This window comes from Limanda limanda, chromosome 14 (genome assembly GCF_963576545.1).
Source record: "Limanda limanda chromosome 14, fLimLim1.1, whole genome shotgun sequence".
NCBI classification, from domain to species: domain Eukaryota; kingdom Metazoa; phylum Chordata; class Actinopteri; order Pleuronectiformes; family Pleuronectidae; genus Limanda; species Limanda limanda.
This window is the reverse complement of record NC_083649.1, coordinates 15,891,716-15,907,920: the sequence shown is the minus strand read 5'-3', so window position 1 is coordinate 15,907,920 and position 16,205 is coordinate 15,891,716. Positions and strand designations below refer to the sequence as shown.

At 39.8% G+C, this 16,205-nt stretch overlaps 3 protein-coding genes across 3 annotated transcripts; 2 read left to right on the top strand and 1 right to left on the bottom strand.

The window, feature by feature from the left end:
- Positions 1-107: 107 nt before the first annotated feature.
- defbl2 (defensin, beta-like 2) lies at positions 108-930 on the bottom strand. Its single transcript, XM_061085447.1, has 3 exons — positions 836-930; positions 500-611; positions 108-346 (listed from the first exon to the last, which is right to left on the bottom strand). The coding sequence occupies exons 1-3, from the start codon at positions 891-893 to the stop codon at positions 325-327; spliced, it is 192 nt and encodes a 63-aa protein (XP_060941430.1). The 5' UTR covers positions 894-930; the 3' UTR covers positions 108-324.
- A 2,169-nt stretch (positions 931-3,099) lies between these two features.
- On the top strand, positions 3,100-7,703 carry spag7 (sperm associated antigen 7). Its single transcript, XM_061085446.1, has 7 exons — positions 3,100-3,220; positions 4,902-4,969; positions 5,091-5,179; positions 5,269-5,353; positions 5,464-5,553; positions 5,953-6,106; positions 6,593-7,703. Exons 1-7 carry the CDS (start codon positions 3,136-3,138, stop codon positions 6,706-6,708), a joined length of 687 nt encoding a protein of 228 aa, XP_060941429.1. The 5' UTR covers positions 3,100-3,135; the 3' UTR covers positions 6,709-7,703.
- A 543-nt stretch (positions 7,704-8,246) lies between these two features.
- On the top strand, positions 8,247-14,083 carry chrdl2 (chordin-like 2). Its single transcript, XM_061086551.1, has 11 exons — positions 8,247-8,313; positions 9,327-9,439; positions 9,533-9,626; positions 9,728-9,873; positions 11,164-11,257; positions 11,867-11,928; positions 12,388-12,556; positions 12,681-12,869; positions 12,958-13,131; positions 13,770-13,862; positions 13,950-14,083. Exons 1-11 carry the CDS (start codon positions 8,247-8,249, stop codon positions 14,081-14,083), a joined length of 1,335 nt encoding a protein of 444 aa, XP_060942534.1.
- The last annotated feature ends 2,122 nt before the right edge of the window (positions 14,084-16,205 follow it).

Sequence of the window (16,205 nt, the reverse complement as noted above, 5' to 3'; positions counted from 1 at the left end):
ATGCATTTATTGGCATTTGCACTGCATTTCAGAGAGAAGGAACCAACTGTTCACAAAGGCTGTGTTAGGAGACATCATTCAGTGTGAGGTACAGGATCAGCCACACCATGCTTCAGTCAATGACATGAGTAAATGAGTTAGGTTCTTAGTACAGCATATAAAGTCCACTTCAAAAGCACTCGGCGTCAGATCCAAGAGGGACTGATCGACAGCAAAGTTATCAAGATGGTTTATCCGGAGAAAGAAGGCTGTGCCGGCTGCCAGGATCCCAGCTGCTTGAGCTGAAGATTTCGGCCCTCGTGCCGGGACACCTTGCAGGAGCTGCTAAGACCGTATAGCACAACACCTGGAAATGAGCACAGGACGTCTTTAGAGAATCTCAAAAAGGTTCTGTCTTTCTTCAGAATAGGTGTTTCTCTTCTGCTGGAAGTCAGGCAGAAACAAACACAAATATGAAAGGGCTGTGTGCAGGTCTACGTTATGATCTTGGCAGGCCTACCTGTATCTCCGAGGGCAACCGTGATGACCAACGATGTACTCCTGAGCATAGCAGAACCGTCTGCAGAGTCCTCTATACCCACAAGTCCAGTACTGCATTTCTGGATCATTGCCTGTCGATAGAAACACAAATATGTTCCCATACGCCTGATCTATACTGACTCTACTTGATAGTGCTTTTCATAAACTGCAATCCCAATAAATATGTTAATATCGTAAAGAAGTAAACATTAACTGTCATGTTGTCTGTCAGGTCCCATTTGAGCACAGTGACGTTTGAGCATTATGATTTGCTTGATCTCACACAGTAAGAAAATGGGTGTGTTTCTTTCCTTACCCTCTCCGACTGCAAGCATCAGGAGAAGCGCCAGAAGAACCAAGCTCAGTCCCTTCATGTTCGGGCACCAATAAGCTTTCAGACACTGCTGTTGACAGGCTGATGCTGCATTTATACAGCATTTCCATCACGGGGGAGGAGTCCGTCCGTCGTGCTCTGTCCAAATCACAATAACAAAGTATCGCTGAATGATGGGAGTCTGAGGGCTGAGGGTCAGGACTATCAGCTCAATTTTTACTGTCATTTTCTTCCAAAGAGCAAAAACAAGTGTTTACTTAGTCAGCCTAAATAAAAACAAGGTACAGTTCTTTTCTCAAACACACCTCTATGTCTGGACAGAGGCAGGAACACAGACCACAAAGAACTCCCCAAAATTATAATTACTTGGTGAAGTTCTAATCTGTTTGTTTTAGACTCAGTGAGCAGCACAATTCTGTCCCACTGTGTTTTCAGGGCCGCCCTCTGTTAGTCCACTGCTCTGCCCACATCTGAATATGCCAGTAGTTCATGTGCAATTGCTGATGCTGTGAAACTACAATCAAACTGCACAAAACACACGACTCCAGTGACGTGGGGTGGGGGATTGTTAACAAAACAATAACAACACAACACATGGACGTGCACTTGTACAGCATGCCCCCTAGTGCTTAAGATAAATATATTTGTTTGCTTGCTTGTTTTATTTACCAAAAATCCACTTAAAGGAAAAAATTTTGATCAAATCTAAGACTTTTCCTGAAGAAGAGCAAAAACTCACTCAAGCAGGTGTCTCACAGCTGCTCAATAAGAGCTGGGCAATACAATTACATCAATTATTATTGCAATAATTTTTTATATAATTGCCATATATTGATATAATTCTTGTGCTTTGTGCAAGCAGTGTAAATTAAGTATGTATTATTCAAACTTACAATAAATAATGACTAATTGAGATAGATATCAATAAAACCGTCAAATTCCTGTTTCATTTATTTATGTGTTAATGATGAGAGAGAAATGGAGAGAGTATATTGTTTTCATGGCTACAACGTGGTCACAGAAAAGTACACCTGTCCTTCTCTTTTGTGTACTAAATGTACTGCAGCAGATGGATAGATAGATAGATAAATAGACAGATAGATAGATAGATAGATAGATAGATAGATAGATAGATAGATAGATAGATAGATAGATAGATAGATAGATAGATAGATAGATAGATAGATAGATAGATAGATGGAACCTATAGATCTCACGTGTTTCATCATGAATTCTTCTCCTTAAAGCCCTAAAACTCGTGAAAAAATGTGGTCTAGAAAAGCTCTAGGCCTTTTAACTTTAATCAGGGCCCGAGCACAGACATCAAAGGTGTCTGGTGAGACCCTATTGAAATTGTAAGGATTATTATTATTATTCAGGCAAATGAATTGGCTTTTTGAGGGCTTTACCATGCTCAACTTCTTACCAAAATTTGTAGAAAGTTAGAAAGTGGTGAAAATTTACGTATTCTGAAGGAATTTTCAATGGGCGTCGCAAAATGGCTCAACAGTGCCCCGAGACCCCCGGAAGGTGTTCACATTGACCTGTCTTCACAAAAATCGATATACAGGTGTATCATGACCAGACAAACAAAAAAGTATTAGTTGCAATTGGAAAAACCCAACAGGAAGCCTGCTATTTTGCATTTAGTGGCCATTTTGGCCATATTCCACATTTTTACTTTGATACACTTGTTCCAGGGTTTTCATCGAATCAACTTCAAATTGAGATGAGTGTCATCACAACAAGATGGAGATAAAAACTGACTGACAGATTTTTTTTTAGTCACACGGTGTGACCGTGGCGTGGCGTCAAAGTTTGATTACACGCCATGAAAACACGATGTCCTGGATATTAAAACACGATGTTCTGTACATATATCGACCATGAATCCTTTGATGCTGAGTCGGTCAAATATCAAAGGAATCTTTGTTTTTTTTATTATTTTCATTTGTTTTATTAATGATTAACTTGTTTTTTTTCTTATGTTTTTACAGTTTATTTTCGTGTCTGTTTTGTCTCTTCTTTTCATTTATATACATCTGCACTTGTCCTTTCTTTTCACGCTGCAGTATTTGGATTAAGTGCCATATTATGTGTATATTTAACATTGTTCAATAACGAGTGAAAGGCTGGGAAGTGTTTTTCTGTACAGAGGGGGGCGCTAAAGTAACAGTTTACCTCACCTCTATTTCCATTCGGCGAAGAAAAACGTGCTCATGTGCGCATGCGCAGCTCGAACAGCTGCGGCCCACAACAACAGTCTCCTCTATCGTTCCAAGATGGCGGACCTCCTCGGTTCGATCCTGAACTCCATGGAGAAGCCTCCGACTGTCGGCGACAAGGAGAGCCGACGAAAGGCTCGAGGTACATAGCGTGTTCCCCGTGTAACTACCAGTGTTGTGTTGGTTTGAAACCGTCTCCATGGCAGCGATACGAGGCTCGGGAGGGTGTAGAGTACGGACCGGACAGGTGGGGGGGGGGGACTTTCTGTTTCTGCTGCCAACGGGTCAACGGCTACTGGCAACTGCTCCTGTCCCGCAGGGCAGAGGGTAGAGTCTGGAGCTGGAACACTGTAAACAAACAGCACCGGGGGGGTGTCGAGGTCGAGCTGTGTGTTTACCCCCCGAGCTGTAACCTGAACTCAGCCTCATTTAACCTGGTTCACTGGAGGGTTCAAAACATGGAGCACATGTGAGCCGCTGCAGCCTCCTCCTGGATGTCTCCCCCCTCCTGAGGGGAGAGGTCGCTCCTCGGCTGCTCCTCGGCAGCTCCTCTGTCCTCAATACCTGGAGCCTCCTCTGAGCCACTGTCTGTCCCGGTCCCGATCCCGATCAGTGGTGTACAAGTGAAGTCACTGATCAGACCCAAGCTAACCTGCTAACTAGCTCTGGCCACGGGGATTTAATCAGCGATAGACAACACGAGTGTGTTAAAATATAAGTGAATGCTAGTAATCTCAATAAAAACATATACATGTTTACATAATTCCTAGCTTCTGTCATTTGAGGTCATAAAAAAAAACAAAAGAGAGGCGATGATTTTGAAAGGTTCTTTAGGGCTTTTTCACAGCAGCCATTTTGACCTGAGAGCAGGTAAACACAGATGTTACTAATCACATGTACTTTAATACAACAGAACCTCCATTGGTTCATTACTATACTCTTACTACTTTATTCATTCATTACAAACACCGCTGGTTATCTACTGTTTCAACCACCGGGTCCTGTGAAAAAGGTCTGTGGCTCCATTTTTATTTTTTAAAAACTGCGATAACCAAAAATTGTTATATGGCACCCAAGAAAATATTAGAAACTAGGAATTCTGTACAATATTGACAATAGGACTGACTAGTAATATGAAAAATAAACAACTTTTCAGTTTTTCAACTTACTCACAAAATGGCTGGGATGAAAAACCCAATATAATGATTGACATAAAATTAGTTGAAATGAGCTTTACACAGACTTATCTATATGTTTGTAAATATGTGCTGATATGAAAACTTGTATTTTAGAGTGTAAACAATGCAGAAAAGAGCTGCTCTTAAGAAATATTCTTAATTTTTCTAATTCAAGTTGGACATAGTTGGTTATATTTGTGTTAAGTTTTGGTTTTCAACTGTAAAATATCAATCCTTAAATTTCTAAAGATTCAAAAGTTAGCATAACACACTTTCCCTCCAAAAATATCAGCATTGGCACTGGCCCTCAAAAATCCAATTTTGCTCAGGTTTCAATCTAATGTAGCCAAATCAATTTCATTAAGGGTTGTTAAAATGCTTATCAATAGAATATAAGAGGATGTGCCCACTTAGACAGATTAAAAAAATAAATGGATTTGAGTCGCTCTGTGCTCCAGACCTGAATGATCTGAAAACATTGTGGGAAGGAAATCTGTCTCTTTAGAACCCATTTTGTGAATTCAGTCTTTAAAAATACAACTAGGCCGGTTGTGGCTGTAAAACTCCATGATTTGTGTTTACAAAACTAAACAATACTGCTATTGGACGTAAACAAACCTCAACTTTGACCTCTGCTATTTTCAGAGCAAGCAGCAAGACTCAAGAAGATGGAGGAACATGAGAAAAGAAAGAAAGCAGAGTTCAGGAAAAAGGTTAGAGTCTATGTCTCAACTAATGCAGGCTGAATTTAGTTCTGACGCGACGCTGCTCTGCCCTGGTTTCATCACTGTAAGTATTCCTCACAGACTTTGTTCTCCTTTATTTCTTGATTAGATGGAGAAAGAAGTGTCAGAATTCATCCAGGACAGTATACAACAGAAACGAAAGTACAACCCAATGGGAAAGCTTGAAAGGAGTATATTGTAAGTAGTCGTCACACTTAAGGGCAAAGTAAAGTGTTTTGGTCACATGTTCCCAACTGTTTCACATTTAATCTCTTCCTTTCTTATAGGCACGATGTTTCAGAAGTGGCTGGGCTGGCTTCTTTTTCCTTCGGGGAGGACGAGGAGAGTCGTTATGTCATGCTATTCAAGAAGGTCTGAATACTTATTAGTGTTTGATATTTTAATAAACTCGACTGTTGGGCTCAAGTTACCAAAAAACACTGTGTAGTAATTGGGCTGTTTTCAACCTTGTGCCGTGGCAGGAGTTTGCGCCGTCAGATGAGGAGCTGGAGGCTTATCGCAATGGAGAGGAGTGGGATCCCAAAGTCGCAGAGCAACGACGAAAACTAAAAGTAAGACTGGATGCTCACTCTTTGTGTGCATCCAGGACAGTCTTGAATAGCCATACAATTAGCTATTGGCAAGACATCCGGCACCTCTGGCTTCATTTTGTTGTCGTGCAAGAATTTAATTCTTATCAATGTAGATAAACAAACATCGTGAAATATTTGTTCCAATATAAATATCCCATAATCTTCTTACCCACACTACATTGGACAGCAGACAGGTTATTGCTTTATGAGAAAATAAGCAACAAATTGAAATGTATTTGGATAACAGGGAAACCTGCCATAATGTAGAAACATGTACAGTCACTCGGGGAGAAAACTTATCCAAAGAGGCACGAGTTCCTTCATAGATCCACAAAGAAACACAATCACAAGACATGTTGTGTTTTTGTCAAATTACAGGAGCAAGACGCACTGGAGGTGGCAGCTTCCAGTGAGACGAAGAAGAAAGAGGTTCCTACCTCCAACTACAGAGACAAGTACAGTCACCTGATCGGCACCTCGGCTGCAAAGGATGCGGCGCATACTCTAGAGGCGAACAGCACTTATGGTTGTGGTGAGTACATCACATAATCAGTTACATAGATCTGTTTCATACAGAAGTGTGAAAAATAGGGATGCACCGATAGGGAAATTCTTGGCCGATATCGATGTTTAAAACAACAATCTAGCGGATACCGATATTTGTTGTGCCAGGAATATAATTAAATCATTATTTAAAAAGCACTATTTTAAATTATTTCAGCCCTTTATCACTCTTATCTTTTAATGAGCACAAATTTAATCAGATTTATGCAACAATCTTTAGTTTAACTAAACTTTATTTAAAGGAGACATATTATGCCCATTTTAAAGTTGATATGGTTCCTTGGGTCCTTAATGAAACGTCTGTAACATATTTTGATCAAAATACCACAAGGATAATTTAAAACAGCACCCTTTTACCCTGTCTAAAACAGCCCTCCTCAGATTGACCTGTTTTTGATTCAATCCCCCACCCCTCTTTTCATTTACTCACCACATTTGTTATTTTCTCTCCCAGTACCTGTGGCCAACAAGAGGGACACCCGCTCCATAGAGGAAGCCTTGAATGCGATCAGAGCAAAGAAACGTCAGAAGCTGGACGACGACACAGGGGAACACAGCAGCACTTCTTGAGTCTCCACTGTTCCGGATTTGTCGTGTGGGTGTGTGGGGGGGCGTCTGTTTGAACACTCTTAATTCATGCTGTAAAATAATATCCTTCTCTCCAGACGTTTTAAAGTTTAATTATTATGAAGGGGAACAAATATAGTATGTTTGCCTCTCTTTTACTGAGTCTGTGCTGAAACCATTATATCCTGTGTAATTGGAAATTGCTTGGGTGTGTCTGATCCAGGAAGTGGATCACTCTATGTTTGTTTAACGATTTCTCGTGACATATTAGTGTCTGTTATCAAGCCTTTCACACACATGATTGGATCCCATATAATAGGAATGTTTTTGACTTACAAAATAGTACAACTGGATAAAAACATCTGATATCTTCCTGCATGATTTTTAAAAAACTGAGGGCTTTATAGATATACAGTTAAGAGCCTGATCAACATTTTTGATGCAGACATGCATTTGTAGTCCTGTAGTGACATTTTAGTAACAAAAAGTATTTCCAGTTCTGAGCTTTGTCAGGACCTAATGACGCTTTGAAAACAAGGTTTTAGGCAAAGCATGACGAAAAGTCCCACGGACAATGTTCCAAATATGCAGTACAGTTTTTAAAAGGGAAACGGCAACGTCATCCATTAAACGTTTTTATTTCTTTAACCATAACCTGTTGTGACATTTTAAAGTTAGACAGAAGCCTTTTCTCCATCTTGACAGGAGCCCCATTTTAGAAAATACTGCTGTGGGTTTTAGGAATCTGATTGTTTCTCTCTATCTGCACTGACTGTGAATCAAACTGTTTAGTTGAAGGCTTTATTATCGAGCAATGCAATGTCTTGTAATAGGCAACATCGCAGGGAGCGGGATTGCCAGACTCCTTGTTGGGATATGGGTCATTAAGTTTTATTGTCTTTTTGTTTGTCGAGGGGTTCTTGGCATCTTGATGTCTATTTTAACATGGTTGCACTGTTTTATTCTCAATGTGTGTCAATAAACAGTATTATACCTGTGCCTGGATGTTGACTTCATTTCTGCACAGCCAAATCTTTCCATTTTAGCTCTCCATTGATTTAAAAAAATTATATTTTACTTAGTAATTACAAAGGGCAAGAAACATAAGCAGAATATCTTATAATATAACTTCAACCTATACAACAGTGTAAGTAAAATTCAGCCTCAAACATAAGCAGGCTAAGAAGTAGCCTTAATCTGCAGTCACTAAATTAAATGTATTTTTTTATAAATGCACTCACTTCTCTGTATATAACATATGTAATCAATACACTATTATGAAATCTGACAGTCAGTTTGCGCCGAACAGGTAAATGGGTTAAAGTGGATTTGTTGCTTTTATTAGGTGATGTCTATTTTAAGGTCCTGCTTTACTCCACCGTCAGCCTGTCCAGATGTTGTGACGCCTCTGTCCTGAGGGAGGCGCCAGAGATCAACAAAGAAATACCAAGTCTTTTTTTTGTATCCCTGTTTCTCACTCTCCTGCAGAAACATATTTATTGCGCACAGGAGAGCGAGTCGCGCACATGTAAAAAAAAAACATGAAGGCCATGCTTTTGCTCCTCTTCATCATCTGGTTTGCAGATGCAGAGCTGAAACCCAGGACAGGTGAGTCCCTGCTCGGGATCTTTCTCTCTCCTCTGGCATCAGACATTTGGGGCTTAAAATAAGAAAAAAGCGTGAGAAATTGTGTTTGAAGTTAAGGACAGCTTTATCGGACTTTGCCAAAAAGATGATCTCATACTTTAACATTTAACATCCTCTGTTGTTCTTAACACAGCTTTGGTGTTTTGTGTAATAAGTTGTCTGATCATAGACGCATTTCAAAGTGGAACCCTGAAGTCTGTTTGTCTGTACAGTCATAGGGCCAGTGGTGGGATCTAACTAGTAACTTGCGTTTTGTACTTAAGTACATATTTCATGTATCTGTAGTTTACGTTAGAAGATTTATTATTACATACTTTCCACTGTTTATAGCAGCAAGCATTTTTGTTTGTTTGTTTTAACATGAATCAATAATGAAAGGAGAACTGGTCCACTGATCCAGTCAGAGTATTCAGGTAGATAGCTTTATGTGTGGTACATTTACTTTTGATATTAGTTATTTATTTAAACTTATTTTTAATAGCAGGTCATTTTAACAAAAAAAAAGAGGAAAATGATTATGGTACTTTCAAAATGTTAAGTGTATTTAATAGCAGGTAGTACTGTTTACTGTTACTCAAGTAGAACAGTTAATATGTTACTTTTACTTTTAATATTTTTTATTAAGTTGCAAGTACTGCTTACTCCTTTGTACTCATGTAGAGCAGTTAATGTGGTTCTTTTACTTTTAATATTTTCATCATATGTTATAGCAAGTACCAATTACTAGCTTTTACTCAAGTAGAACAGTTAATGTGATAGTTTGTTTGAGTACTTACTTCAGCACTGCATTAAGCTCAAGTCAGATCAGTGGTATTTGTAGCCGTGCAGGTTTTTCCCTCTTCAGTTTTAAATACTTAGAGCTGATTGTTGACAAAATGACAAATGTTTAGTCAGATTAGTTCCCATGTAAATGCTTCTGTTTATTTGCACCACATGTGCCTCAATAGCTCATCTGTCTCATCTCTGACACGCAGGCTCTGCGGTGGTATGCACTTTTAAAGACAAGACGTTCAGCCCAGGAGACAGCTGGCATCCCTATCTGGAGCCATTTGGATTTATGTTCTGCATGCGCTGCCTCTGCACTGAGGTAACTGCTGATGTTTCGGTTTCTGTAATAGTGGTTTAGAGTTGGGTAGGTATCCCTGTGCTGTGCTAGTAAACTGGTGCTGTTCTCTCTCAGATAGGCCACGTGAAATGTAACACAATCAAGTGCCCGGCTCTGTCCTGTGAGAACCCAGTGGCTGTGCCTCAGCAGTGTTGTCCGAGGTGCACAGGTAGGTCTGCCCACACCTCTCCAGGCTTTTTGACAGAATCGATTTCTCATCTTTGTGACTTCAATCTCTAATCATCTGTGTGTGTGATGTGCTCTCCTCAGACGGGCCCAGGATCCCTGCAGGCCTGAGAGCATCAGTGAAGTCCTGCAGGCACAATGGGAGTATTTATCAGCCGGGGGAGACCTTCACCAAGGTCGACCTTTTTCCATCCAAGCAGAGCAACCAGTGTGCCATGTGCTCGTGCTCCGTAAGTAACAGACAATTTACTGGTTTCGTTTACAGTCAGGTTGGGATTCATTGATCATATCTCGAATGCAGATAGTAAATAAGACAGTGGGGGTCTGAAGTTTTTTAACCCTCTATTGTTCTCAAAGCAGATTTATCGTGTAAACTTTACACACTTAAATTAAATGAAACAAAAAGAATCATCAAGAAGCCACTAATTTAATAGCCTTTGAGAAATCAATAAAAATGCTGAAAAACAATGTTAAAGAAAGTAAAAAATAATTCCTGGCCCTTACATTCATTTTTTTTTTTTCTGATAACAGTTTTAGCCTAATCCTTTTAACTAATAAACAGAGAGACAGATAGACGGACAGAACGCAGATGAAAACATAACATATCTTCCGTTTTGTTTGCAAGAAACTTTCTCACAAACCTACCTTGATTTATATTTGCTCTTTGCATCTTCAACAACTCAAACCTATTCAGGCACATATGAGCACAGCTTTAAATGTCTAAAACCAAACAGGAAAAACAAACATTTTTAAATATTAGCTTTGATAAACATTAAAAACTTTAAAGATTACTACATATGCACGAAGAGCAATCTCTGCGCACAAACTTACTGCTGCTAATGATGTGCTGTCAAAGTAGACATGCATTGTTGTATCCCATGTATTTCTAAATACTGCAGCCGGTGAAAGCATCTTGCTCTGGTTTGCGTGTTGGCTTGGCGTGTTTGTGACTGTCGCCAGAGAACATCAGCCGGGGGAGAACATATGAACGTCTTCATATATATAACAAAAGGCAGATACTGTAAAAGACATGGAGCCAAAGCTGAAATCTCCCTGGACCTGGACTCCCCGCACGTTTCTACGTCTCCAAGGAGACAAAACATGAAAATAAACTCAACAAAAATACTTGTAAACATTTAAGAACAGTACAAATTATGTATGTCGTGATATTTTTCTTTAATTTATCTCTCTGTAATAACTTTTAGAGGTGGTTAAGGTAGTAAAGCAGGAAGTCCATTATTCATAGAGCTGCTGGTTCAAGTGTCCTTTATTCCTTACTTGTTTCCAATGAGCCGGCCAGCACCTTGCATTCAATCTGCCAAATAACCCACATCAAGTTATTGACGATTCATTTCAATTGATCTCATTCGATCTTAAGTCATGTACAGTCAAAATGAGTCCACATCAGCTGCTGTAGAGGGGCCTGCAGAAGCCTGGGAGAGCTTCAGCCCCACCTCAGCTTCAGCACATACTTGGACAATGAAAAAGATGAGTCATTTTCCCTTCTCCTCTTTCCTCAGAATGGAAACATCTTCTGTGCTCTGAAAACGTGCCAACCAATCACCTGTTCCTCTCCAGTGTCAGTTCCAGATACCTGCTGTTTGGTGTGTAAAGGTAGTCGAACTCCAAGCGCCGGGCAGACAACATGTCTTTACTCTGTTTCCAACCTGGAACAATATTCGCTTTTAGGAATTTGAACTGCGGGTCAGGGCTGAGCTTTTGAAAGAATGTTTTTTTTTCCCCCTGATACTGATATATATGAAAAAACTGTAGAGTTAAACCTAATAATAATATAAGTTTCGTGTAGATGTAATGCAGTAAATAAGATTATTTTGTGAAATATCACAATATGATCTTTCCCCTCCACCCAATAGTCCCCTCATGAAACCATATTTAAATTCATAAGAACTTGATTTTCATTTTGATCTGCATCAAATATCAGTTCCCTAAAGGTGCCAGATTCTTTCCCCCAGAGTTCTTCCCTGACCCTTTCCACATTCTTCCACCATGGTGCTTAATAATCCATCCTGTAGTTCTTGTGTCATCCTGCTAACAAACAAACACGCAAACTAACCAACAAACAAATGGACAGGGGTGAAAACATAACCTTGGCTCAGGTAATAATATTGAAATACAGCCCAACCACTGTGGGGATGAACCATTGTGTTTTTCTGTGGCAATTACAGTCTCCTCATAGGAGATTTGTGCTTTTTTTTACTTTAGATCACAGCACCGGTGGGTCCTCATCGACAGAGGATGGAAACCAGCAGCTGAACAGAGGCGTCGTATGTCTTTATTTTATGTTTCATAAAAGTAGAATATCATTGATGTTGCTCTCACATGGAACTTAAACTGAAAACATGTTTAAATGAAGATAGTAAAGAGGTGTAGTTGCGCTTCAATCACAGGACCAAGTTTCACAGTGAAGTGTCATTGAACGTGTTGAGGAGGGGGCGGACCTCTACTGACCCTGACCAATCACCTCCCTGTGCATGGGGAGAGGAAAACTATTATTTACCATTGAATACTGCCGGGATCATTTGTTCAACTTGGCATCACATTATTCAGATTAATACTGAAATTATAAAAATGTTGCTGTGATCAATAAATACTAACACTTGACCTCAAGATCCACAGATAAGTTGTCTTATGAATCAGACAAAACTATGTTGTTTCATTTGAAATGCTTATAGCTGAATTGAGGAAAGATAAATGCGTCTTGTTATTTCTTGGCTTTCAAAAAGAGGCACTCAGTGGACCAGTGTCCTGCAGAGCCGAGCAAGGTGCGGTCGGACCGGGCCACTCCGCCCAGGGTCAGGACTTCTCCCAGAGGCCTGAGCCTGAGTAAGCTCAACCTCAAAGGGGCTTCGGGGACCACTGTGAAGATTCTGTTGCAGAGGAAACAACAAAGAGGTGAGACTTCGTCAAAACAGGGAGATCCTTTATAGGTGTTTGATTTTTATGGACATATTCCTCGCAACTTTTACGATCGTTCCCATATGCAGCCCAACGCTCAGATGTTTTCCATTTCTCTCAGCGTGTTTATACAATGGCAAGACGTACTCTCATGGAGACATGTGGCACCCAGTTTTGGGGAGGGTCCTGGAATGCATCCTGTGCACTTGTACTGATGGCGTCCAGGACTGCAAACGCATCACGTGTCCCAGCCAGTATCCATGCCAACATCCCATGAAGTCAGCGGGAAAGTGCTGCAAGATTTGTCCAGGTAGAAAAAGTGGCTTGTTGCATAAGGGACCATTTATGATGTTGATCGGCTGTATCCACACAACCTGTGTTTTATTTTCTCTCTCCAGAGACCAAAGCTGAAAGTAACCGCACCCTGTGTTATCCTGGATTTAAAAACAGCGTCTTGGTGTATAAAGTCGAATCATCTCTGAGACTCGACTCGTCCAACACAGTCCGGATCATCGCTGCTGAGAGAAAACGAACGGATGAAGTTGAAGTGCAAGCATGGAAGACTGATGGAGGTACCGTCAACATCAGGGATCCTCTAATATTTGCCCATCTATCTACTAATTCCACACATCTCTGTTTGTAGGCTATGTGGAGCACATATTCCAAGAGCCGCGTTGAATTTGGCACGAGTTGGACATGCAATACGTTCAATCAAATTTGAATAAACAAGCAGCCAGTGCTGTGTAGCATCAACTTAAGTGATGAAGATTCTCCAGTTTGGATAAACAGGTGAACAGCTCTTCATGCAGCAGCGGTGGCTTCATATTCCTGCAGTCTGTCTTTATGTGCCGCGGCTCAATCACTGCAGGTCACTTCCAGTTTCAGTAAGACAACTGCAACAAGCATCAAACAAACAGCCCATTCCAAACAAGGCAGGTTCACAACAGGTTTTGCACTCGCTCAATAATAAGCTAGAGCCAGCAGCTGGTTAGCTTAGCTTAGCATAGGACCAAAGGGAAACAGAGCCATGACAGATGTTAACAGAAGCTAAGCTAACCCATTATATCCTGATAGTGGCATCAATTATCTCATGTGATTCATGAATAAAGTACTTAAAATAAAATTACCCCCAAAAAATACTTTAAAACAAACTTACATTTTTCTTTGTCTGAATCTCCCCTGTTTTATTTATTTATTTTCATTTATACAGGTGTTTTGAAAATATTGGATATTGGGGACAGTCAAAGAAAACACATCATGGATCATCCCGAAAATTACACAATGCTCGCGACGCTCGATGAAGGTTTGTCGAATAAGACATTTTATGATGCATTTTTATGTTCGTTAGATGTGATTGTTTTTTTTTTATGTTTATTGAATTATTTTTTAGACACATGGAGTAAATTTAAAGAGGAGCGAGGAAACCTGACGAAAGCTCCTCAGACCACGATTTGTGGAGACGGGATTCGGGAGGTGATGACGTTCATCAGCCCCACTCAGACTGAAGGCCTGTGTTCACCCTGAGACACACTCTGTGTGCTGATGCTCCACATAAACACATGGATGATATACATACTTCCTGTCATGCATGTTGCACTTGGATCCTGAATCCTTCCCATTGTAATGGTGGAGATTTTAGTTATGATATTGTTGCTCATCAGTTAATTCAGACATCATTGTGCATCATGTTTGAATCATCGCAAATTTGCATTTTTGGATTATTAGGTTGCAAAACTGGGTATTGCCAAATTCAGATATATTAAAATATAAATACTTCAAGAATAATGTCGTAATATTATGGGAATTAAGTTTTGATTTATTGAGAAAACTTTAGAAAAATGTTAATCTCCTTCACTTAAAAAAATTCTCAACATTCCTTGTTTTAACACAGTCTGATCATCTGATTTCCCCCTTATTTGACATTTAGTCTAAGATTACAACTTTATTCTTGTAAATTCTCAACTTTTTATCTAATGACATCACAACTTTATTCTCGAATTTATTTTGACTTTATTCTCATAATATTGCGACTTTATTTTTGTAATACAACAATTTTACACTTGAAATCTCGAAAATGTCCCCCTTTAAGTGGCCCTGGTCATGTAGAAGTACAACTGTTCCGCCTCCACCTGTTATAATTCAATATGTTGGGTCACAAAATGCAACAAAGGTGAAGTGAACGTGGAGACAGCCTCCCTCTCCAGCTCTGAGTCTGTCGTTTGAGACTTTGAGGACATTTTGGGATCAGTATTTTTCAAAAAAAACCTTCACTTAAACATATACTAAATATAATTTGTATTTCAGAATATGCTGGGGCAAGCTGCCATGTTCTGATTAGAATGTAAAGGGTCTATTAAAGGACGTATGATCAACATACTGTATTTATTGTAAATATTGAGGGTTTTTTGGCACCTTATTTAAAGCGTTTGGTTCTTGTATGATTTCTGTATATACAGTACATTTGTGTGGTTGAATGTTGTTGTTTTTCCCGCCTTGCATGAAGTAGCAAGATGCATCGCATTGTAGTAAATGCACAGTTTTATCCAAACAGCGGCTTGTTATCACAGCCTAATGACATCTTAAACCTCCACATGCCAGAACTATTTCAATTTTAAGTGGCCATGGTTGATGTAGCTGAATTCACTCTGTACCCCCCGCTCACAATTTTAACCCATAAAGTTTTTTCTGTGTTTTACACCAGTCAGCAGCTTTTGTCTGATTTATTTCTGGCTGAAGCTTTCATGTTTAAATGTTGCATGCACTGGAACCATTTGTCCTTGTTCGACAGTGAGAATGTGTATTTGAAACAAGCTTAAGATGTGGCTCAGAGCTCGGAGTTGTTTTCAAAGCGTTGTATAAAAATGATGCTGATTCATCTCTGATCCGCATGCCGGTCAACAGCGGACGCCATCATCGCCCCAGGGCTTCAGTTAATGGAGCTCCGGAAGGCCGGATAAACTGTGTTCCCGCTGGAGATGAAATGTTATCAGAGACGTGAAAATCAAAAGCAGAAGTTGAAACTCCCTTCAACCTCCCAAACAAACACACACACGTAATGCTTGCCCAGCACCAGTGTTTCCCCTCAAAATGTCTTGTTATTTGTTATTAGGTATTTAATACCATAATCAGACTTTGATCCACAGGACTGGCTTCCTCTGTCTTGCTCCCAGTTTTCACTCCCAAAACGTGAGAGTTTTACTGCCCTGTAACAGCTGGTCTTAACCGGATTTTATTATACGACAAGGTTATTAATTATTCAGGAAAGCACGTAGGAGCAGTTGGAGCTGTTGAAGTATTGCAAGAAACAAACAATTTAACTTGTATTTGCATTGGCAAATCAACGCTCCCCACTTCCTGTTTTGTGCCTCTACGAGTTGCAAAACAGCAACAGCCTCAAATCCATTCATCTGGCACTTTATGTATTGTCAAGTTCAATCTAAGATTTTACTATTTAAACATGTTTTTATTTATTAACCAACTCGAATTACCCTTCAAACTGTTAAGAACCCCCGGGATAAAATGTTGGACAGCCAATGTTAATTAGCCAGTATCAATATATTCACATTAACATAGAATCACATGTATGTGAAAGGTCTGTCTTTTTTAGTAATGGAGCTCTGTAGTGGTTTTAGCCACAGTAGCAGAA

Excerpts from the sequence above, each read along its gene's own strand:
- defbl2 (XM_061085447.1), bottom strand. The coding sequence starts at position 893 with ATGAAGGGACTGAGCTTGGTTCTTCTGGCGCTTCTCCTGATGCTTGCA. Across the intron at positions 612-835 it reads GATGCTTGCAGTCGGAGAGG|GCAATGATCCAGAAATGCAG; the intron begins GTAAGGAAAGAA and ends TTCTATCGACAG. Across the intron at positions 347-499 it reads GGTTGCCCTCGGAGATACAG|GTGTTGTGCTATACGGTCTT; the intron begins GTAGGCCTGCCA and ends GCTCATTTCCAG.
- spag7 (XM_061085446.1), top strand. The coding sequence starts at position 3,136 with ATGGCGGACCTCCTCGGTTCGATCCTGAACTCCATGGAGAAGCCTCCG. Across the intron at positions 3,221-4,901 it reads GAGCCGACGAAAGGCTCGAG|AGCAAGCAGCAAGACTCAAG; the intron begins GTACATAGCGTG and ends TGCTATTTTCAG. Across the intron at positions 5,554-5,952 it reads AGCAACGACGAAAACTAAAA|GAGCAAGACGCACTGGAGGT; the intron begins GTAAGACTGGAT and ends GTCAAATTACAG.
- chrdl2 (XM_061086551.1), top strand. The coding sequence starts at position 8,247 with ATGAAGGCCATGCTTTTGCTCCTCTTCATCATCTGGTTTGCAGATGCA. Across the intron at positions 12,557-12,680 it reads GCAGAGGAAACAACAAAGAG|CGTGTTTATACAATGGCAAG; the intron begins GTGAGACTTCGT and ends CATTTCTCTCAG. Across the intron at positions 13,863-13,949 it reads GCTCGCGACGCTCGATGAAG|ACACATGGAGTAAATTTAAA; the intron begins GTTTGTCGAATA and ends ATTATTTTTTAG.